Below are 24076 nucleotides of genomic sequence, written 5' to 3' on the forward strand. Positions count from 1 at the left end.
TGCTTTGCATAGCCACAACTGAGGAAGGGGTCTGCAGGCTTTTGTGCAACAGCTGCTGTTGCAGAGGGGATACAGAGAAGGTATTCAGTTACCTTGGAGAAGCAGATGCAATAGTTGGAGAGAAGAACTAGCCATTTGGCACAGTTCATGTGGTGGTGTATTGTGTGAAGCAATCACAGGCCACTGTAGGTGAAGCTGCTTCTGTTTATGAGGAGATAAGCACAGCATAGTGGGGAGAGATGACTAAACTCCTGCTTTTGGCTTTCTACTCCTTCCACACTTCAGCACCAAATAAGAATTGAAAAAGTTAACCTGAAAACCATATATATAAAAAGTAGACAATCTATCCCAAGTGCTTATTGTTTCATTGGAAGTAGGTAATAAACAAATTATTTTTATTTATGGATGAGTATTTCTGGATCACTGTTGTAAATCCAGGAATATGCTATTCCAAACCTGAATGAATTATTTCTAGCACCTGATATTTTTTTCCTTTTTTAAAAATCCAGTGAAAATCTTTGGGTCTTCCTACTTTTGTGGGATAATTGTAGAAAATAAATACCCATCCTTAAAAATACTTGAAAAGTGCTACGCAGTGGTTGTTGCCTTTGCTGACCACTTTTTGGAAGGGATGGGAACTAAAGAGAAAAGGTTTACAGGACTTCCTAGATAGTATGGTTTATTATTTCTTACTATTTTTGCCATCTTCCTGGTCTTGTGGCTGCACAAGGTGCAGCCAGCTTAGGACAGGAGGGTCCCTGCCCGGCCTGCAGCTCCCTCCTTCCCATCTCTTGGGGTGTTTTGAGATTATCTTCCTGTGACATTGAGGCAGAGCTGGGTTCCAGGGCTAAATGTGGTGGGATCTGAGGAACTGTGTGATTGTTCTGAGGCTTTGATGGGCTTTGCACTGAGCCCTGCATCCACTGCCGGGGAGATTTGTCATTTAGATGAAGGCTTTGAGTCCCTTGTTTGTTGTATATGTTTGCCCCCCACCCTGGACTGCCAAGATGCGTGCTTGCCCCAGAGGTACTGTGCTGCTTTCTGTGTGAAGCCTTGTCCATGAGTCCTGCTGGCACACATCTGTCCTTTCTCACCTGTCATCTCATCTGGTTTACCTCCGGGGACGGGACAATAGAGTCCTCCCCTTGCCTTGTCTGCCCTGCTGGCAGTGACTCAGCCCTAGGCGGGGCTCGGTGCCCTCAGGGCACACTGGCTCTGACTTGGGGCTCAGCAGAGGTTTTGCACCTCTTGGATTCTGTTTTTTTTTGGTGCCTCTGTGCTCCCTCCTCAGAGGAGAGGAGTCTTGGGTCAAGAGCAATGCATATCAGTGTGCATGGTAAGACTGAGCAGCAGAGGCACTGGGAGCTGTACCATGCCATGCTGATGCCAAGGGGACTGTCCCTGCCCAGGCTCTGGAGCAGCTCTCACCACCTCAGTGTCATCACATTTTATTTTGAGAATATTGAGGGGTGGGAAAAAGAATTCATTTTCTGGTATTCAGGTACAAATAAATAGTTTTAAGTGAATGTGGAATGGTGCATGGATACTGTATTTCCCTCTAATTTTTAGCTGAGGCATCAGCATTGATCTAGCCAACAGTCAAGAAAAATTTCATTTTAGACAGTCAGGTATGGGGCATAAAGTGTAGTTCACTGTTATTTTTTTTTGCTTTTTTTTCCTATGTTGTTATATGTAACTTTCTAACCTAATAATCTGTAATGCTTTGACATTTTGTAGGGACAAAATACTTTGTAAATACCTCAGAACTAATTTCATTAAATTAGTGTTCCAGTTTTAATGTTACCATTTGCACAGACTGTTTGTCTTCTTGTTTCTGCCTTAACTCACTGTTAGTCTGAATGGTGTGTCTGCTTGTACATGAGTGGGCTCGGTTTAAGGCTGGGGGAAGCTTTATATTCATTGTGACTTTTTAATTCTTTGTCGATGCACTCTTCTGCCACTTATTGGGCATAATAAGTTCAGCAGCATTGTGCCAACAAATTATCCTATTTATGCATTCATCACAGCATTGCTGTTATTCATGTATTCAATACTTCATTTTCTTTTTTTCCATCATGCCTTCACAATTTCTAACACATCTATTTTGTTTTCCTTATACTTTCTTCGCTACATGAAAATTGGTATCACATCAAATTGGTATCATCTGAAATCTGGTTTCTTACAGCAAATTTTTAACCTTTGAGCTTTAGTGTTTAGTTCAGCTTGCACTGTATGCTTAAATCTGCTTGACTAGTCATGAGCATTTGTAATTGTATGCTTGTATTGTCAAGCACTGGTTCTCAAGCAAGTTGATGTTTTGGTATCCAACTTTAGATTATGCTTGGGATCTCTTGCTCCTCCTCTCTCTCCCTTCTCACACTTCCTTCCCTGAGATGGAATTTATTTTCTAACCAGCTTTCTTGGGGCTCAAGATGTCACTTTTAAAAGATTTTAACAGATCTGTCTGCAGTCTTGCTTGAGCTTTTAGAACATAAGAAGTAGCTTTGAGACTGGGGAGTCATCATTAAATCTGACTTACTGTAACTACTCCTTTAACATTTGAAAATAATTTGTGTATTTCTTCTCCTGCAAGAGAATTCAGATGCCGTATTGAGACTATATGGCAGAACCATCCAGAAATTGCAAGAATGTATGTGTAAGACTAATTGTTATTCAGAGATTTTCACAAACACTGCCTGTACCATCATTTTAGTGAACATTTAGAGATTTGGAGACTAGAGTTTTTTATCAATATCAAGAGCATCTATTTGCAGTAACCCTTGTAGAAAAACAACCTTTAATAGTCAGAAAGTATTTCAACTGATGCAAAGCAGGCTTTCTACATGATCATTTTTAGTAAGGGCCATGTAACTAAAAATGGTAATTATAATTTTGTTGATCTATCTACACAGTTGCATCAGAAGAGTGCTAATCTCCTGTGTGTTAGACTGCATTATGTGTATATAATGTCATGCATGACTGTCCTAAGGAGGAAAAGTCATTCCTCCAATGCTCGAAACTTCCAGCACAATTGATGCTCATATTCTTGAAATAAGGATAAAGTATCCAAAATGATCTTTTGACGACAAAATTTATGTTCAGCTCTAGAATTGTCAGTTTTCTGAGGACAGTCATGTGTCAATGCTTTCTTACCCAGTCAACAGCGAAGACTCAGAAAGTCTTAATATCACAGTTTAAGATTATCACAGTCCTTGATGATTGCGTGAGTACTGCATGTTGTTGGCTGTGTTTCTGCTTATCCTTTCACATATCTAGGTACACTGCAGTAATATTAATAACTTAGTGGAAAATCTGATTAAGAATAGGATTAGGAGATCCAGGGATATAAGTGCAGTATTGGTCTAGCTCAATGCAACTGTTGAAAACAGGTGACGTACCTTACAAATTTACTGAAGCTGTTTACCCACCTGCTTCATGGCTCCTTCAGAAGCAATCTGACTGAATCAGTGCAAAGGTCACTTTTTGCAGATCCCTCACCAAATACCCTCAATAGAAATAAGTGTCATACAAAGAAATGCTGTCTTGTTTAAAAAATGCTAAACGAGGCATCAGTAACTGGTCTGTTTTCATAGTGACTGTAATTTTATTTTATGATTTGTAGAGAAATTGTTAGTGGAGCCTGCAGTGAATCCAGGTTGTTCAACATATTCTGAAATAATACCAAAGGTATACTAGTTAAGTGACAAAATGTCATCATGGCAGTAAGTAATTGAAAGTGGTAGTGATAACTCAGTGGAGAGTTCTATAAGGAGTGTGAATTTCAGTAACTGGACACTAATACAGTACACATAAAGTACAGGAAATTCACTGTAGATAAATGTTAATGAAAGCATATTAAAAAACGATTTTTTTTTTTTTTTTTTTACAAATGGGCAATTTACTTGTCAGCAATGTGATTTTGGGATTATAATAATAAATTTGATGCAAAATTTAGTGCCCAAGAGCTAGATGCACATCTGCTTGCTTGAATGCACACATGCTGTTCATTTCAGGCCCAGAAGCCTCCTATTAAGAAAAGGGCACAAAAATTCACAGACAACTAGAGGAAAACTCAGGCCTCTAACTACATTATCTGTGTACATTTTGGACTTTTCATACAGAGAAGACAACATTTCAAATTCTGAACCAGATTTGGAATTGTTAAATTGTCATGCACTTAGGCAATACCACTGATGATGATATTTTTCCTGCATTGAAATCTTTGCACGAAATACCCCTTGAACACTTCTTGTTGTAATACAAATTGAAAAACTTTTGGTGCAGTACAGAAATTCTTTTAATTGTTAATTGGAACTGGGATTCCAATTTGCTGATCTTCTGTTTAGGAGTAGTAATCAAATATGATGAGTGATTAACTTTATGCAAGACTCTCTCTTAATGTGCAGTCTTTGTAGATTTACTTGCATGAATTGTAAAGTAATACCTATAAAGCCCTAAAAACATGGCTTGGCAAGCTTCTTAAAGGGGCTCACAATTTTTCATGTACTCAGAGTTAAAAGCATAGGAGAAATGCAGACAAGATATCCTGAAGCGTCAAACAACAAAAAAAGCTTTAATGGCAGCTTCAGAAAAGCAGAGAATGCTGGCAAAAGTTTAAAGCAATATACAATCAACATAAAACACTTCAAAAAGCATTAACTTGGTGCCCCATTCAATTTAGCAGGCTCCAACCCCATCCCATTTTAAGTTTCTCAAAACTCCAGGAAGAGGAAATTAGAAGAAGAAAGAGAGAAAGACAGAAAAGCTGTAGAAAAGAGCATACACTTCTGTTTCATGGTGTTCAGCTGATAGGAAGTCCAGCAGGAAATAGAGTCAAGACCTGTGCTAGCTTAATGTCCTGGCTAAACTACCCTTTGGCTGTCCTGTGCCCTTTCCCCAGGTGGGACTTCCCTCATCTGGCCACTCTGGGGCAAGACTGGGGCTCCAGGGCCAGGTGTGGAGTATTGCCTGTGTTGTGCCAGGGAGTGCTGGCCACTGTATGGCTGGGATCCAGGCCCAGTGCAGTGCAAGGCATTGCCTCATCAAAGGCAAGGCCCAGCCCAGGATGCGCCCTTATGCTCCATGCACCCGAAATGTTCCAGCCAGCAGTCCGCCCAGTCTCTTGGATACCCTCTCCAGTATTTGTTTGTACCTGAGTTCATTGCAGCTCACCTTACTTGCTTTTTCCTGCCTTGGCAATTAGTTCAGAGTCTTCTGTAGTGTATACAAAAATTTCTTTTGCAAATTGTAGAACCGTAGAATGGTTTGGTTTGGAAGGGACTTTAAAAATCATCTAGTTCAACCCTTTCTACAGTGAGGGAACTACATCAGTGGACAGGGCTACAGGAAAGGGGTACAAGTGTCATCTATCTGGACTCCTGTAGAGCTTTTGACAGGGTCCCCCACAACTTCCTTTTCTCTAAATTGGAGAGAGATGGGTTGGATAGGTAGACTGTTAGGTGGATGAGGAAGTAGGTGAACAGTCACATCCAGAGGGTAGTGGTTTAGTGAGGGTCAAGGGTTTAGTGTTCCAATGGGAATCAGTGGCAAGTGGTACCCTCAGCGGTCTCTACTGGAAGCAGTGTTATTTATTTAGTGTCTTCAGTAATGACACAGACAAAGGGATCAAGTGCACCCACAGCAGATTTGCAGATGACTACAAGCTAAGTGATGGGATGACACTCCTGAAGGATGTGATGTCATTCAGAGGCATCTGAATGAGCTTGAGAAGTGGACCTGTGGAAGCCTCATGAGGTTCAACAAGGCCAGGTGGAGGGGTCTGGACTAAATGACCCTTGAAAAGTCCCTTCCAATTAAACTATTTTATGATTCTATGAACATAAATAAGTAAACTGAGAGTTTTATTTCTTTCTATGTATGATGGGCTTTCAGCTCAGGTATCCTAGCCAAATTTTGCCCAGAGTAGTTCAACATTTTCTTAAATTCAGTTTTCCCCATTTTTCCTATTGAATTTAGGTATTCTTCATTGTACAGTTTGATGGCCTTGAAATGAACTAGAAAAAATGTGATCTGCTAGTAGATAAGGTAAATGCTACCATATGCTTTCTTTCTTAAACATTTTTTTAAGCTGTTTGCTCATATTTATATGAGATCCTAGGAATCCTGCGGTAAAATGCATCATAATAAAGCTGTTAAAATAGGTTGTACATTTGCTACCTATTAAAGGTAAACATAATGGTTTTGAGGCAAGACCCTCAGGATGATTTATGAACTTGTTTGTGGCAATAAACTGCAAAGCTTCAAGGTACTACACAAATGTTCTTACTCAGCACTGCATTTGTCAAAGGGTCATTCCTGCTGAGTTTATTTACTCCCTTCTGTCTGACCTTTTTGTGACATTCTCTCTCTGTGCATAAGATAGGTGCAGTCTGCTAAATATAATTCTATTTGCAAGCAATATAATCAGATTGTTAAGAACACTTACTGTTTAATTAAAATACTATAGTACTACAAAAAAATCCTTCAAAATGCTTCACTGTCTTCAATACAAAGGGAAGGTGTACAAAAGGTGTTAACTGATGACAAGAAACTGTGTTCTTTCACCTCATAAACTGATTAATTAAAAGCAATGATGCCACTTTATAGTTGATGTGCTGTCTTCTGAAAAGGCTCTATAAATTTGAAATGTCAAGGTTATATGCTGTCTAGAACTCCAGTCAATGGAAGAGAACTTCAGCAATTTGTCAGGCAGGGGGAGCTTTTCTTATTATCAGCTTCTGAGAAACGTGGCCCAAATCTGCTACAGTTTGGAAGATGTGATTAAATATTTATTAAACACTTAGACATTTCTGTTCCTTTTCAATTGTTCACTGACCATCATGTAATATGCCTGAGTAGCTGTCAAGACAAACTGGTCCTTGAGATTCCAGAGGTTTGATCTTTCACCAAAGTCAAGTCACATCAACATCTGTTTAAAGAATTCTTTGCCAACTTACCTTGTTGCTCTTGTCAAAACTTCATGTTGTGCAAAGTGAGTAGCACTTACTGGATTGTATTTGTGTGGCCTCTGCGGGGTAAGCGTGGATTCACAGATGGTATGGGATGTCTGAGAGTAAGTTCTATCAAACAGCTTGCTTGAAACTCTGTCATCATAGGGATTCTTTGGGAGAGCATTCTTAACCCTCTTCTGTAGGAATCAGTGAAGAGATGTGCCAGCTATTCTCAGGACTTCACTGAGCACTAAGAAAGAAATAATAGAGCTGCTCACGGAGTATGGAGAGCAAGGGACAGACTCTTGCCACTCCTTTTATTTAAAAGAAAAGACATTAAAAAACCCCCTTCCTCTACGGGTCCACCTGCTTTTCAGTTGAAGTGGTGCCACTGAAGTTACTAGGTAGGAGAGTCCCATGGGCTTTCCCTGAAGAGTCAAATGCTAGACAGGAAGTCATAAAATGCCACCTGGTTTAAAGCAAATTACATGGTAGATGTGATGAAATGCTAAAGTGTCAAAAGGTTTAGGACACTGAATTGTAGTTGGCTGTAGGGTCTTCTGTCAGCGATTCAACTTGCAGCAATACCAGAGCTATCAGTACAAAATTAATGCATAACTTAATTTGCTCAGCTATGCACTATGCATAGCTGAGCAAATGCTGAATTTAATTATTTTCTGTTAATGATGGGTAAAGTCATGAATGAGTTGGTGAAGAAACTGTAATGGTTTGAGGTTCATTGAATAGTTATAGCATACTTTTTAACAGTAAGTGGGGTTTGTCATCTAGTCCTCTGGTACATTCAGATAATAAAACTTTATTTGTGAATTTGCCATTTTCAAGCCTAGAGGATTAAGGAATGAGTAGCATTTTGTTTCTGAAAACATGTTCAAAAATCAGAGGAATTTCGTTGATGGAACAAGCAGTTACTCTAAAGTGTACTCGGCCATTTACATAAGTTCCTTCCAGAGAAAGTTAAAATTTCCTTCTAATGTAGTTATTGCTCACAGACACAAGTGTAATACAGTTTATGTTGTATAGCAAACTGTCTAACACCTTGACAGTGGTTTACAATTAATGTAAAAGTAGAAATATAAAACCATTTGTTCATTTTCACACAGAAAACACCCAGAACAGAAGTAAAAGCAAAATATCAAGTCACTGTTGTCATCTGGCTGTATCTTAATTAACTCTTATTCTGATTGCTCTCTGAATTTTTTATAAAATCTCCTATTCAATGAGCTCAGGAGATGCAGAGAAAAATACTTTTTCTCATCTCCACAGTTACGAGACTTCAGCAAGTGATGAGGCCTAAATAATAAATAGTGCCAAGTAGTAAATGAATTTTTTTTACAGTCCCCTTTTTATCTTTATGCTTTTTTCACTCTATTTTTATTTGTTACAGTTTACAATTTGCATGAGAGAAATTCAATACTAAATTTTGCCACAGAACCTAAATAAATGAACAATGCCCAGTTTAATTCTGCAAAGGAAAGAAGTATGATCATGAATAAAAAGTGCAGGTGGGCAGGAGACAAATCAGAAGCCAAGGCAACAAAGACCAGCCACAATGGTTGCAGCAGGGAAAACTGTAGTAAGGCTGGTCCTGGAAAGTATGGATTCAACCAACTATCCATCCGTACTCATGGAAGAAAAACACTGCACTTTCACTGACTTGTTCCAAGCACATTTCTTATCTATCTGTATATGACAGTAGTGTGTACTAATAGTGATTTTACTAATAATCCCACAGGGTAGCCCAGTTGTCCTTAGGGTGAAGGAGGCCCTGTGAGCCTTGGCAGTAAATTTTTGTTTGTCCATTATATTGGTTTTTCTCCAACTGTGCAATTTTTACTGTAGCAAGAAAACTTGTTTTCATTAAGTAAGTAGTTCATAACCTATCCTGTGTATGATGACTTGTAAGATAAACATAATGATTAACAGCTGTTACATATTGTGAAATGTTTGATGTGTTAAGTTTTTAATTGCTGTCTTATTACAACCAAAACATAAAAAAAAAAAAAAAAATTGAACTCAAGACAACAAAATGTTTTATGCTAGGACTGTTAGAAATTGCTGTTTAAGAAAACTGAGATCAAAGAGAGAGAACTGGGAATTATTTTGGGTCAGGATTGTAGGCATAGTTGAGATATGATGCTGAGCAATCAACAGTATTCTGTCCATGTGACATTTAGGTTAATTTGAATGACATTAGTCATTGACATTTTTCTGGTAAATATGTATTTATTACCTCTCAATACAATGACATTTTCTTTGTGACTGAAAGGTGTGAGATGATTTACCAGATGTCAGATGTGTATGCTTCTTTATTCTTGGTGTTGTGTTCCACTGTGAGGAACTGTGAGGAGTTCTTTTAATAATGATGGTTGGGAACAAAATTAAGCAAAGCAGGGCAAACATTGCATCTGTGAACCATTTATTGGTAATGAGAGAGCAAGATAAAAAGGAGTTACTCTACTAAAGAGGGCTACAGAAGACAGAGCAAGAGGAAGAAAAATGGGATAGAGGGAGAACAGACAGAGGGAAGGAGAGAGCATTACCACCAGAGGTCAGGGAGTGCTGTCTATGTCCATGAGGCACGGGCTGTGGACGGCTACTGTGGCGATGGGCAACCAGACACAAGGGGAGGGGTGCTCACAAGGGAGAAGGTCCAGAAACCTGGACAGAGTCACGGTGAGGATCACAGTTGTGGGCAGGCTCGGAGGCAGGCTGGGTTGGACACAGGTGGCTCAGCAGGGACACAGAGGTGAAGCAGGCAGGGCGCTGGTCAAGGGCACAGGGAGGCAGGGCAGATGCGAAAGCGAGCAAGAGCTAGCGAGGACAGGAGAGCCAAAAGGCTGGGGCCAGGGCAAAAGTGTAAGGCTCAAAACGCCTCGACTCAAAAGCAAGTTTTGACAAGCAAGTCTCAAAAAGCAAGTCTCAAAAAAGCCCTTTGAATCACCAAGCTTCAAAAGCAAAAGGACAGCCCCAAGCCAACAGCCCACACTCAAAAATCGTGTTTGAAAAGCCCCCCAGGGAGACAAAAGGCAAAGAACAGAACAGTCCCCCAGAGCTTCTTGTGCAGTTACTTTTTATGCCCTGGCTCCTCCCAAAGTCCACCTGCTGACAGAAGACCATTGGCCCAATGTCCCAGGGCAGTCCATTGGCAGAGACCTTTTGTCACCTGACTGGAGAGCGTCTCTGGGGTACAGTGTCTGTGGTGTTCCCCTGCTGACTGCCTGCACCATGTGAGACATGAAATGGTTGCCAAGTGGAGTCTCCCCAGAGACAAGGCTTTCCTCCATCTTCTCCTAGCGCCCTCCTGGACTTGTGCAACCCCTCTCCTACATGCCTCTGACAACCATTGTTGAGGCATAACAAAATTGAATTGATTCCTCACACTTGGGCAGAAGCTTTTTTTCTTTTCCTTTTGTCTCATAATTGTTGTCAAACCCTTCGAAAGATGTCTGAATATCCACGTGCTAGAACAATTCAGGAGCATTTGCAAATTTTGTACCATTATACCCATATTCTCATGGGATAAGAACATTTTGTAAAAAGTAAACTGGAAATATATTTAATTTTGATTAAATTTGCTTTCCAATAGCTACATTAATTGAAGATTTTTTTATTCTTTTACTCTTTCTTTTCATGTTCCCTTCTTCTTCTGCTGCTTTTCCTCTGTCCAAGGAAGTGCCTACTGCTCTTCCCATACAGTAAGAAAACAAGAAATTACACAAAGCAAAAATAATTGGTAGGTTCCAAAGAACAGTATCATTGCATTGATGCTACATTTTGACACTGAGGTATTTAATTTTCATTTTCAATTTTCTGATATTTGCAGGTAATTATAGTTAAATGGCTGTAACAATACAATTAATTAATTTTTCTTTCTTCATTTCATGGCCCCATTCTCTACGTTCATACTCTTCACACTGACTGAATTTACTTGCCACACTTTCCTCTTTTATTAATTATTAAAAGAATAGTGCTGCATAAAATATTGAACTGTTGGCTGACATTAATTTTTTAAATGTAAGCAGAGCAAGAGAGATATTACCAGAAATAATTTCTAGATTTTTTCTTCTCCAAATATAAAAAAATACAGTGCCTGGAAATTAACTGGAAATGCATAGTCATTTTACAAAGTGGCATGAATAGCCTATATGACATGTACTTAAATATAATTATTTTTCCATAACTTAATGGCAGTATTAAATTATTTATTTCCTTAGTTGTAGGTCAAATTGTGCAATTACAGAAACTGAGACCATAACCAGATGGTATTTCAATTATTTTTTTACAGAATATATAGTCCAGATATTCCTAGGTCAGTTCTATCTTCTCTAAAGTCTTACCTGTGAATATTTTCCTTTCCTTACACTTTTACTGTCTGTTAGCTCTTCGTTTTTTTGACATTTTTATCTGCTTCATGCTGTGTTCTTTTACAGGAGGTAAAACTGTTCCTTTTGGGTTAGAGCTGCAGCTCATGTGCACTTGGACTTTATTTCAGTTACCTGTTTTCACTGAAGGCCAATCTATTTACTATTTAGCTTCCTTTAAGGATGGCAAGGCCTCCTGGTTGGTGGTGGTTTTTTGTTTCTTGCCTTTTTTTGTTTTTTTTTTTTTTTTTTTTGTTTTTTTTTTTTTTTGTTTTGTTTTGTTTTGTTTTGTTTTTTTCTTTTCTTTTGGGGTTTTTTTGCTTCTTATGTTTGTAAATATTCATACAGGAAACGAAGGGGATTATACATGTCCCTCAGGGCTGATACTGGGGCTGATACTGTTCAACACCTTTTCTGGTGACAGGGACAGTGGCATTGAGAGCACCCTCACCAAGCTCCCTGATGATACCATACTGTGTGGGGCAGGGACATGCCCAAGGCAAGGGATGCCAGCCAGAAGGACCTTGGACAGGCTTGGAAAGTGGAACTGTGGGAACATCAAGATGTTCAACAAAGTGCAAGTGCACTACACCCGGGTCATGGCAACCCCCGACACACCCACAGGTTGGGAAGAGAAGTTATTGGGAACAGCCCTGTGGGGCAGGACTTGGCGGGGATGGCAGATGGAAAACTCCACATGGGCCAGCAGTGTGTGCTCACAGCCCACAAAGCCAGACGTGCCCTGGGCTGTGCCAAAAGCAGCGTGGCCAGCAGGGCGAGGGAGGGGATTCTGCCCCTCTGCTCTGCTCTGCTCTGCTCTGCTCTGCTCCGCTCTGCTCCGCTCTGCTCTGCTGTGGTGAGACCCCATGGCAGGGCTGTGTCCAGTTCTGGTGTCCTCAACTTGCTCCTACATGGAACTGTAGGAGCAAGTCCAGAGGAGGGACATGAAGTCAATAAACAGACTGGAGCACATCCCCTACAATGCCAGGCTGAGACAGTTGGGGATGTCCAGCCTGGAGAAGGGGAGGTTGTGTCACCTCATGGCAACCTTGCAGGATCTGAAGGGGGCTGCAGGGAAGCTGGAGAGGGACCCTTCATCAGGAACTGTAATGACAGGACAAGGACTAATGGCTACAACCCATTCTTAGGCAACCTGTTCCAGTGTCTCACCACCCTCACAGTAAAAATTTCTTCCCAATATCTAGCGTAAGTTTCCCTCTTTCAGTGTACCCATTACTCCTTGTCCTGTCATTACTATGTGTCTCCAATTTAGAGGCAAGGATGTCCTGTGAAACAGTGTCCAAAGCTTTGCATAAGTACAGGTAGACAGTGTCAATTGCTCTGCCCTTATCCACCAGTGCTCCCTTATCCACCAATAGCTCCATCACAGAAGACAAGATTTCCCCTCTGTAAAGCCATGCTGGCTCTTTCCAGTACCTCTTTGTTTTCCATGTGTCTTAGCATGGTTTCCAGGAGAATCTGCTTCATAAGCTTGTCTGGCAGATGAGACTTCTCTGTAGATCCCTAGATCTTCTGCTTTCCATTTTCAAAAATGGAGCTTATGTTTCCCTTTTTCCAGTCATCAAAGTCTTTAAAGTCATGCCCTCGTGGATTGAGGGTTTTGTGACAGGTATCTACTTTTTCAGGCTGTCCTTTATGACAGTTGCATGGCAGTTATTCCCTCCAGTATTTTAGAAAGAGAGTGCTCTTAAGATGTCACTTTAAATTAAAGCCAGGGTTTTGAACAAGATAATTTATTTATATTCTTGATTTAAATTTCAGTAGCCTGCTGAGACTAAATTTACTCAGCCTGTCTTCTCCAGCACAAAGTTAATTTTACTAACTGCATGAAATTTCTGTAAGATACGGAAAACTGTTTTTGCTTACAGGTAAAAGGTGCTTGTGCAAGGTGGATACTGAGTGAAAGATCTTCCCCTGCCTGTCACCCATCCTTTGTCTGAGGTTGTTTTTGCAGTAGCTTCCAGAGAATGCTCTTACTGCCTTAAGCACCTTGAAAGCAATTTTTTGTTAGGTTCTAGTAGGATGGACAAGATAGCAAGATGTGATTGTACTCTTTCTGAGGTTTTTTCTGGTGCCTTTTGAGGTAGTTTAAAGAAATGGCTATTTTTTTTCTGAAAGGTATTTATTAATATGTCCATATTAATAAATAGTGGTTATTAATAAATAACCACTAGTTACTCATATTAATATTTATTAATATGAGTAACTAGTGCCTATGTTAAGCAGGAGGACAGATGGTACTTTCTTCCTTCATTCTTGAAAAGTTAAGCAAATTAATTTCCAAGCTGACATTCAGATTTTCAAAAGACACTATCAACATAAAGAGGAAGGGATCTTAAGTATTAAGTTTTTTATAGAAGCCACAGAAAAATATATTATGCCTCTGCCTTTTTTGAGATGCCTGTAGAACAGGCAAGAATTGTTTAGTGTGCCCTGTGAGACAGATGTACTAACTTTTTTGAATTCTCGGTGATGTATTATTTTTCAAGTATAATTTTGCATAATGTTGGGTTCTCTTGGAGAGTAAAGCTGGTGAGGATAAAGCTGGTAAGAGTAATGATGAAGAAATTAACACAGAAAAGATAAAAAGATTCTGATATTAAGGAGAGGACTTAGAGCTTTCTGCTAGACCTCCAGTTCTATTATTTAACATAAAAGCAGAAATCGGTTTCCTGTTTTTACTGACTTAAATTTTTAAAATTTCAAACAGCAGGTCTTTGACCCCATCAAGGCAACACTTTTGCTCCTATCAATTTTGAACAGCTGAACAAGATCAGCTGGGTCTTTAGTTGCCTGGAGCATGTTCAAGGAAGGCTCAGGAAGAAAAACTCTGCCCCAAGAAACACTGAAGGGTCACAATTTTTTCTGTGGTTCAAATCCTTTGTAAATGCTCAAAGGCTGTAGCATTTGCTGAGGAAATGGTGCATTGGCAGATAAGCAGAGTTAAGTTAGTGTAACAGTTTGTGAGATTTGCTGAAATTCAGGCTTTTGAAGCAGGAGTCTTCAGTTACCGATAGAAATGAAACTTTATTTTATGTGTTGCTTCCTACTTCTGATGGCTGGGAAATTAAGTCCCCAAACTCCTTCACACTTACAGAGAGCAGATACACTAATTTCAGTGTCTTGGCTGAATTCCAGTGAGTAATTGCATTCAGATTATCTAAATTTCTCTCTAGTTTGAGTTGGCTGAGATAGTTTCCATCTTCTTTCTTGTTATTTTTGTGAGCAATATTAATCTGGCTGCTGTTTTTTCAACTTGTCATTTCTGTATTTTGATAGAAATTGATATTATTCCAAAGTGTACATATGATCTCCAAATTACTTTGAAGCAAAAACAAACAAGTTGTTGTATTGTGGTATCTGTCTTTTTATGGAGAAGCACTTCTAAAATGTCATAATTATTATTTTGAAGTGTACTTAAACAGGGTATTTTTGTATACTCATTTTGAACCGAGATATTGAAGTCTGGTGTAGGAGGCAGACAGTCTGATTTTGTCTTAAATTAACTGTATGAATATTTCTGTAAATTTGAACTAAATTTGTTCAGCTGGATTTGAGAGACACAGGTGACAGATAAAGAATTAATGCACAGAGATAATGCAGAAACTTGGATGAGATTGTTGCAATACAGCATCTGAAACTATTAACTGCGCAAAAGGCAGTGCAAGTTTAGACCTCTTGGGGAAAAATTAAATAAGTCATCTTCCTACCCAATCAAGTCTGAGGACAAGTAAATATTTCATATGTCTAGGCATTTTTTCCAAGAAGATATCTTCCTGTGTCTGAAATATTTAGTAACTATGGTAATTTGTTTTGGTTTCTGTATTGTTTCTGCTTTGTTTTACCATTCAGAGTTTATGCTCTGAGTGGGTGGAGTATTGTATGTTTTATTGGTTCAGTAAATGTATCTAGTTTCAGATGGGAGCTTTGATGAATCTGTCCAATTTGCAGTAGACAAAGACTACCCTTACTGTATTTAGGTGACTAGGGATGATTTATTTAGATTGTGCTGCTTTAAAGAGTAGGGTAAAATGCATGCTGAAAGAAGCCTAAGAGACAAAATTGTAGCTGGCAGTTGTCTTGATCACATATTCTTCCTCTGATCTCCACCACTCTATGGTATTTTAATCTTATCCCAAGGAAATTGTAATTTTTCAGAAAAATGGATGGGGACACTTGTTTCCATCCTTTCTCTTTCTACTCAGGAAAGAAGAAACTTGTTGCTGCTGCTGTTGCTGTCAGTACTAGAAAGTTGCCTTTTGTGCCTTGCCAGTTGTTTGAGAGCTGCAGTTACACACATTTTGGCTCCGTGGTTGTGTGGCAGTGTACAGGCCCCTTTTCTTTATAGAAGTTGTGTGCAATCATTGATAGGTTTTCTTTCTCTGGAATGTTGATTATTTCAAGTGTTTTTCAGCATGAGACCAAGGAATGAAGTATAGAAAGCAGCAAACAGAACTATTCCTGACTCCTAGGAAAAAAACCCTCATGGCGCTGTCCAAGGGAGGGGCAAACCAGTGGGCCTGCAGGTGCTCCATCAGGTGGTTTTAGCCTCTGGAGATGTACTCCATGAAGAATGTAGCTGTCAGCTGTTGAGAAAAAGATGTGAATATATGTCTGCTTTGCTGCTCAAGACATGTGTTGGAGAAGTGATGGACTGAGTTCACTCTGTTTTTTGATACCTAGGTAGAAGTTTCTAAGTGGTCCCTACTTCTTCCAGCATAGTTTTCTGTATACTTCAATTAACTAACTCTGTGACATGGTCACAGAGAGAAGGCATAAAACCAAAATGAAAATACTATCTTCTTTTTCTTTTCATTATCTACACTGATGTCTACATTCTACATTTTTTCTTCCTCTGAAGTAATTTTATTCTTTTCTGGTTTTTCCATGCCAAATTGAAGAAGATAGGCAAGAAAAGCTTAATTTTTCTATATTTGAGTAAATTGACTTTTTATAGCTAACTTGCTTGTGCTTTCCAGAATGCCTTTTGCTCTTTTATTGTTTCCTTTTTTTTATTTTACTATTTTAAATTTCATTTAAATTGGGATAAGTAAGGCAGTGGAATTTCATCTGACTTATTTATGTCTCTTCAGCAGTCTGGAATTTCTCCTTTTATAAATGGGATACCTTGAACTTTAAGGCATGGGTAAAATTGCTTGTAAGAGAGATGAAGGAAAATAAAATATTTCAAATAAAAGGAAAAACAAGAAAAGTGGAGGAGGAAAGTACTGAATAAAGTGAGGAATGGTGAAAGACTGCTGGCAGGCAAAATGGGAACAATATTATGGCCATGGGGGATCACTCACACATTTTTTCAAGAAGCAGAAAAATAAAAGACAAATAAAAGACTCATTCATGGGATGAGTTTAAAAAAAAAGAAAATTAACTTACTCTTTTATAACCATATGTCTGGGTTTTTTGTATTGCACTACAATGTTGTTGGAAAAAGAACTGAGAATTTTTGATTAAGAATATTGACAATATTGCTAAAATATTATTTGTTTTGCAAATTGCATTTTAGATATATGTGGAGATGGAAATCTTAGGAATACAGGAATAATATCTGAATTTTCACACAGAGTCAAGTAGTGTAAAGTGGGTGTTGTTTCAACCACTTTTTAAAAGCTTGGTAAAAGCTTTTGGAGCTATTGGTTGAATTAAATTTCCTTTTCTTAAAATCCTTTAATTTTCAAGATAGTGTAAAGTGTTTATCACTTCAGGTAGAGCCAGTAAATTATTTTCAGACAGGATTTTGTTAAATAAATAGTTCTAATTAATCTAATTAGCCTAATTTGTTATGTGAATAAATAGTTTCTAGAAGTCTGAGATTCAGAACTTTGACAAATAATATTTTGCCAAGATAGAAAATGTTAATGACTATATGGCCGTTGTAGCTTGCATGTTTTTGTGTGTTTAGAGTAATAAAAAAAAGCATAAGTGAATAAATCTATTTTTGTTATAGCATATATATACAGCAATTGAAATCAGTTGCTGAAATTTCACTTAGTCTTTCTCTAACAAAAAATTGCATTTCCTTTGCACAATTATACAGTTACAGTTGCGCAGTTTTTATTTGTGATGGTGACTCATGTGTATTACACTGAACAGTAGCATGGCAATGGCATTTGGAAGACCAAAAAGCAAAAAGAAAAGAAGATGAGTGAACACAGAGGGAAAGGGGATGTGTTTTGCTCGGTGTAGAGAATAGCTATCTCATGTGTTATCCTGGCCCGTTTATTTTACTAGAGTTTGCTATTTTTCAGGTGCAGTTAAAACCCAGTATTTCCAGTCAATATGTAATTCGTACACAACCAACAAACACCTGTCTGTCTACTCTTGAATGTGCAGCTGTTGCTCTTTCCATCCTGGAAAAAAATAAGAGTATACAAGAGGTATGTAAACTTAAATACCTGAATTTTTCTTTTATGAATGGTACAGGGGCAGTGAAGGTACTTAGCTATTAATGTAAAACTTGACAGTTAAAATCTTAATGACAGTTGTAATAGTTTTGTTGCATAGCCAACTAAAACAGGAATGCAGCAATGGATACAATTTTTCATTTATTAACTCTGGAGTGTTCAAATTGCTGTGACTCTTTCACGTTGTGCTCCAACAGTGAACACAACAAAGTGATCTTTAACTCTGAAAAACCTAATTCATTTTGTGACAGGAGATAAGGTATGTTACTGCATGGAAAGAGGTAAATTGTTTTCTCCAAAAACAAGACAGCAGAGATGATCTGAATTCCCCCTTACAGCTATCTTGAAGATTAAATGCTTTTTTAAACCATGTCTTATGATCTCCTGCATTCCTCAGTCACGGAATGTAACCCACTGGGTTATGTCTGCCTACCAGCTCACTCACAACTCTTACATGTCACTGGAGGAATTTGGGACTTAATAGTTCTTGAGTTTAAGTTTATCCCAGGTCAGAGAATACTAATTGGACATTAGCCTTTCCTTGTAAATTGTGATCCCACTAGTCTGTGATGGAAGAGATCATTAAGAAAATGTCCTTCTTAATCTTTTGTTGCTGACATTAGTAATATCAATTTAATAAGCCCTCTGAAAAACACCTACAAGTACTTTTACACCACTGAGCCAAGTCTGCAATTCAACTGTGTGCCCAGAATTCAGTAGTGAATGATCTGTGAAAAAAGATTTAAAGCCCATCCATGTACCCCTACATGCTCTTCTTCACCCTGGAGTGCTCATACTGCTCTCCATCAGCTAGCTAATATTTTCATATATTAGGTATGAAACATCTGCCTATTAAAAAAAGTGCCCAGGTCAAAAATTGCTCCTGCAGCTGGCATAATATATAGTATGCCATCTCTGTGTCTGCCTCTGTGACACTAGACTCACCTTAATATTAAATTAATTGGATATAAAACCCAGATTTGGACAAAGTGTATAGACACACAAGAAAATAAGGCTCAGAAATTGGAACTCCAAGTAAAGATGGTTTTCAAGAAACTTGTGTATATATGTGGGGTTTTATATTTACCTTGTCCTTTGTTGTGCTAGGACAACATATTTTTCCTTTGCTAGAACTTCTGTCTTACAGTGAATGCTTAGTTAATGTCTATAGTTACCAGTCTTATATTCTGATTCACCCCTACCACTGAGAATTGGCCCAGCCTACTTTTCAAAGACAAAATTTCTGTTTTCTCTAAGCATTGCAGTAGCCAAGAGCTACATTAATGCATTTTTTATACCATCTCTGAACTGAGTGCTATTCCCAGCATATGAGACAGTGAACTGAAGTTGGGAGCCATGGAAATTAAAAACGTGCTGGTTTGGTACCCAGTATGTCACTTAATTTTCCGGTGTGCTCTTAGAGTCATATTTTTCTCAGTAGAATCTCAGCTCCTGCTGACTGCAGTTACACATGTGATTGCTTTACACCTTTACATCTGCACATGGGGCCCCCCTGACTTAGCCAGGCAACCAGAAAATGAAGAGTCTACAGTTAGGGACCACTTGAGATACATTTGGTTTGTGTGGTTTCATTAATCCTATGCAATATCTCTGGGCAGAAGCATGGACACAGTTGTGTCTCCAGGATTGCAGTCCAGGTACCTTGATCATGAGTCCCTCCTCTCTTCCTAAAACCCTGCCTCAAGAGATTTTTGTGCAAGCCCAAGCAGCTTAGTTATTGTGACTTATTCTATTGCAGCTTGTTGACCGAGCCACAGTAATTGATTGTAGTCCATTGCTGAGGTCAGCTCAAAGCCATAACTTACAGTAATGTGGCTAGGGCTGAAGTCAAGATTGAGTGGTTCCAAAGGAAGGAGTGAGGGATGGCACCATGAAGGTTGTATATGACTGCTCTGCGATTCTTTTCAGTACATCTTCTGTTCAGGTCCACCTTTTGTGTCTCCAAAGGGTATACTTTAACAGCATTTATCGTCCAATTTGTATTTTATTAGCATTTTTAAGTAGTCATTGAATTAAAAAAATGATAATAATTGATGTCTCTAAAATACCTTTCTAAAAGCTTGGAGTTCTTTTGTCCCCCACCCCTTCATGTTTCTGCAGACTATACTCCATCCACTTCAAGCTTTATGCTCTTTCCAACTTCAGCATGGTGCCCAGATCCATCACAGCAAGGAACATCTTCTCAAAAATGGCTTATATGACAAGCCCATGCCAAAGAATAAACGCAAACTCAGAAGAATGGAGCTTCTAGTGAATAATATTAAAATATAAGAAAGCTGTACTGACTGTACAGAGGGGTTTATTTGCAGCTAGCAAATGAATATGAATCTGGATTTGATCCAAACAGTTGACTATACTCTAATAAAAGAACTTTTAGGTCCTTCTTAGGCAAGAGTTTATCTACCAGTGTGACAAACAGTAATGGATGAGCTTTTTTATTTATGCAGTAACCCAGGTGCCTTTGTTCAGATGATGGAGGAGCATTCTCATTTCCTGTAGAGAAGAGGAAGAAAACTGAACTTAATTTAGACTTATGTTATCGCTTGGGTGTCAGATATGATCCTCAGTATGACTGGATGAATTTATTTTGGAGAGGCTTTTACCAGTACAAAAAGACAAGAAATATGAATATGGATGTGATGGAATGGTAAGGCCTCAGCAGTTAGAATAATGTTGAATTACTACTGAGCTTTTTAGCTTCATTATCTAACTAGAGTAGACTTTAAAAGCATAATTCCCGATATTCTTTAGTTCAGATGAACATAAGGCATGTTATTTGAACACTTCTTTCTAACTTTGAGATTTTTATTTCTTCTATAATTAGAACTCCTTTTTGTAAATTTACATATTTTTTACAATGCAGCCAGGTTTAGTTTCTCCCAGACTTAATTTTTAAATTAAGTATGCATATATTTTTACAAGAAATTGAACAATTCTGACTTACAAAAATAAAAGTAGAAATCGTGATTTTTGGAATTATAACTCAGATGCTTTGCTTTTACTTGAGCAAAAATTAGTCTTCCACAGATGGGGAGATGTTGTGGATGTAAATACATCATACTCATACTCTGACATACAATGATTATGCTACTAAAGGAATTAAACAAGCCCAGTGTAAACTGGTCTGTAAGAATTATGATGCAATGACAAATGATTATGTCTGGGTACAGCCAACTAACATAATTATAGATCCTCTAGGCTTCATGTGTTTAGTTTTTCACTTCTAACAGTGATATAAGTGTACTTCTTTCTAATGGGAATTGCTAGAAGCAGAAGAATTGGGTATTTTTACAGGCTTTCTGAAATAATATTTTATGATCTGGAGGGAAAAGTAAAGTGAAGTAAAGGTTCTGATACTCCTTTCCTCTACATAGATGTCTCCTGCATTTAAGAGATTAAAATGCTTAATGTTTGTCTTTACTGTCAGTTCCCCTCTAGGTAACAACATGAAGCTAATTGGGTACTAATTAGTATTAGAAAAAGATATTTTGTCTTTAATTTATGATTTGTAAGATAAGAAACTACAGGAATGGGGTGGGGGTTGGATGAGGGGATGTGTAAGCATAACTAACTGAAAGCTTTTCTGCAATTAATAAGGGAGGTCAAAATTAGGTCAGAGATTAGCTAAGAAGTTTTAGTTAACCCTGAGCTAATAGTGACCTTTTGTTTAGGCATGGATAAACAATATAATTTGTCTGGCTATGTGAGCAAAGCTTATATAACCTTTTCCTCTTCTCCCGGTCTAGATAAATCCGGTATCTGTCACTAAATTCAGCAAAGCTGAATTAGTTTTGACAAATCTGAAGCAAACCAGTCTCATATGATTAATGATAGCATAGATGCACTTTTGTTCACATTGGAACAGAGCAAGGGCATGTTTATTCCTGTAGCACACCAGTCGCCAGGCTAACTTGGAGTCTGAAGTTGTAGTCTTGTGTAATTTGTGTGCACAGCCTTGTGTGGGATGCTGTGTCCACTTACCTGCTGGACTTGTAATCTTCCTTCCCTATGCCCTGGGACATGGTAAACATGGGTATCAATTAAGCTTTATTGTTCATGCCATATTTACATACATGGATGATGTTTGCATATAATGTTGTATATGTTAATTTAATTTACCTTATTTTAAATTCATCTCCAGAGGCAGTGTATCTTTTGACTTACATTTTGAAGTTTATTTTACTAGGCAGAAGATTTAATGTGTCTTTACATAATATGTGAGTTTATATTATAGAGAACAGAAAGAAATTTGTATTACAGCTGGGATTCATAGCCATCTGCAAAATGCCTTAGAATTACAGGATCAGAGAAATAGTTGCCTTAATTGAGTTATAATCCTACATTAAATACTCTTCTGTGTGGAATCTGTGCAGAGTTTTCATGTTTTTCAGCAATGGACAAATTCTGCACGGCCTACAGAAAGCACTTTTTCACTTTGTTGATTCCTCTTGGTCTTTTAATTTTGCTCCTGTGGGTAACAGGATCTTGTAGGATCTTCCATGCTGGATGCATGGAAGCTTTTAATTGTTAATTTCCTCTGTTGTACAATACCAGATCAATCAATATGCAACAGTTACTGAAAAAATTAAAAACAATGTATTGCAAACCTCCAGGCATTTTAATTTTTTGAGGTTTTTTGTATGTCCCAGCTCAGTTATAATGTAATGAACACTTAAGTGCAGCACAGCAGTCACATGAAGTTCAGTTTCAGATTTGTTTGAAGCTATTAGACACAAAATACAGTACTTTTTAGGTGGAATTTGCATGATTTTGAAAATACGCACAGTGTAAGAGGAAAAATTTAGAAAGTTTGTTTTCAGGTCTTTTGGATTCAGAATTTGCCAATAAATACATTACCTCAAAGAAATGAATACTCTGAAGTCCAAACTCTCTTGACAGAAGCTATGTGTGATGATGAAGTAGCATTCTTTGTAAGCAATTTCATTAGAATAAATTTAATTTGCAATTTTACTTTGCTGGAATGGTAAATCCGTTTCATTTTTCCCTTACCAAAAGATTAATGAGTGAAACCCACCAGTCTAACAAGATATTGATTAAAAATGAAGGAATGTATTTGCTTCTCATGTTTGGTCCTTTGTCCTTGTCCACTTTGTACTCCGAATATTGCTACCAAAAGGAAATCTGCTTTCTGTGTGCCTCAGCCTTATGTGTTGGGAAATTGGTGGCATGGATAGCAGGCTTTTGAACACATGCAAATGTTTTTCAGAGGTGAACACCATATTTTCATAGTAAGTCTATGAAAAAAGACAAGGATGGAAATGTTATAAAATAAGAGCACAAACTACACCTCCCCTTTTGTTTAGAATGCTTTCTTATTAAAGAGATGCTCAGGACAAACATAAATGTATTTTTCTTCAACATTGTACTTTTGTTGCTTCATAACCCATACTACCAATAAATTACTCTTTTATTAGTTTTTCTTGAGATAAAAAGGAAACTTCAAGTGACTTCAAAAGAGGCAAAAATTATTTTAAGACCAAGGATTTTCTTCTCAACTGCTACACTAGATAAAAAGTTGCTTATGTTGCATTATTTTCTACAACTTCCCTGCTTGTTTTGAAATTTAATTAAAAACTGGACTTCTTAAAAGAGATAGTGGTTCATGCTTTTCTCTTGATGTTTGTGTGTTTTATGTCTATATACATGAATGCACATAAATTATATATTTGTTTCTGCCTCAAAGCAATAAAATACCTAATTTACCGTGGTATGTTCCACTGCATCTCTTCAGAACTGAATTTGTTCACATGTGCTGATATTAAAAATCCTAGTCCTTTTTTCTGTCTTTTTAACACCTTTCAATCAGTTAATGAAGAGATACAGCTTTGTGTATGCTATTTGAAGAAAAATGGTTCCTTTGTTATTCAGTGAAACCTGCATGAAGACTAACGTGCTGTGGCAATTTCTCAAGCATTTCAGTTTCAGAGCCCTCTTCAGTCTTTCTGCAGTGGTGACTGACTGCTGTTTGGTGCCACACAAACATGCACATCTTCCCACCCTGAAACACCACCCAAGTGCTGCATCCCCAGTTCTGTCCCCTAGTAGGTGCAATGAGAAGAAAACCAAAATAACAGAACTGTTTCTGTTCTTTTGCAACCATTTCTTATCTCCCTTCTACAAAATGTGCACTTCAGGGACTTTCATATTGCTTTGGTTATGGGGTTTGTTCCTTGTATTCCAATTCACAATCCTTCCAGACTCCCAGCCCTGAGAGCTGCTACTTTTGTCTCATAGGCACAGATAACATACAAAAATAAAGAGG

At 38.0% G+C, this 24076-nt stretch overlaps 1 protein-coding gene across 1 annotated transcript in view; it reads left to right on the forward strand.

Moving 5' to 3' along the window:
- Positions 1 to 23405, forward strand: part of DTWD2 (DTW domain containing 2) — a 66755-nt gene extending 43350 nt beyond the window's left edge. The window contains exons 5-6 of the mRNA XM_036403980.1: positions 17617 to 17745; positions 19894 to 23405. Of these exons, the coding sequence (XP_036259873.1) occupies positions 17617 to 17745; positions 19894 to 20064 (300 nt within the window). The 3' untranslated portion in view covers positions 20065 to 23405. The remainder of the gene's footprint in view (positions 1 to 17616; positions 17746 to 19893) is intronic.
- Positions 23406 to 24076: the final 671 nt, after the last annotated feature.

The sequence above is a fragment of the Molothrus ater genome, chromosome Z (genome assembly GCF_012460135.2).
Source record: "Molothrus ater isolate BHLD 08-10-18 breed brown headed cowbird chromosome Z, BPBGC_Mater_1.1, whole genome shotgun sequence".
Taxonomy (NCBI): domain Eukaryota; kingdom Metazoa; phylum Chordata; class Aves; order Passeriformes; family Icteridae; genus Molothrus; species Molothrus ater.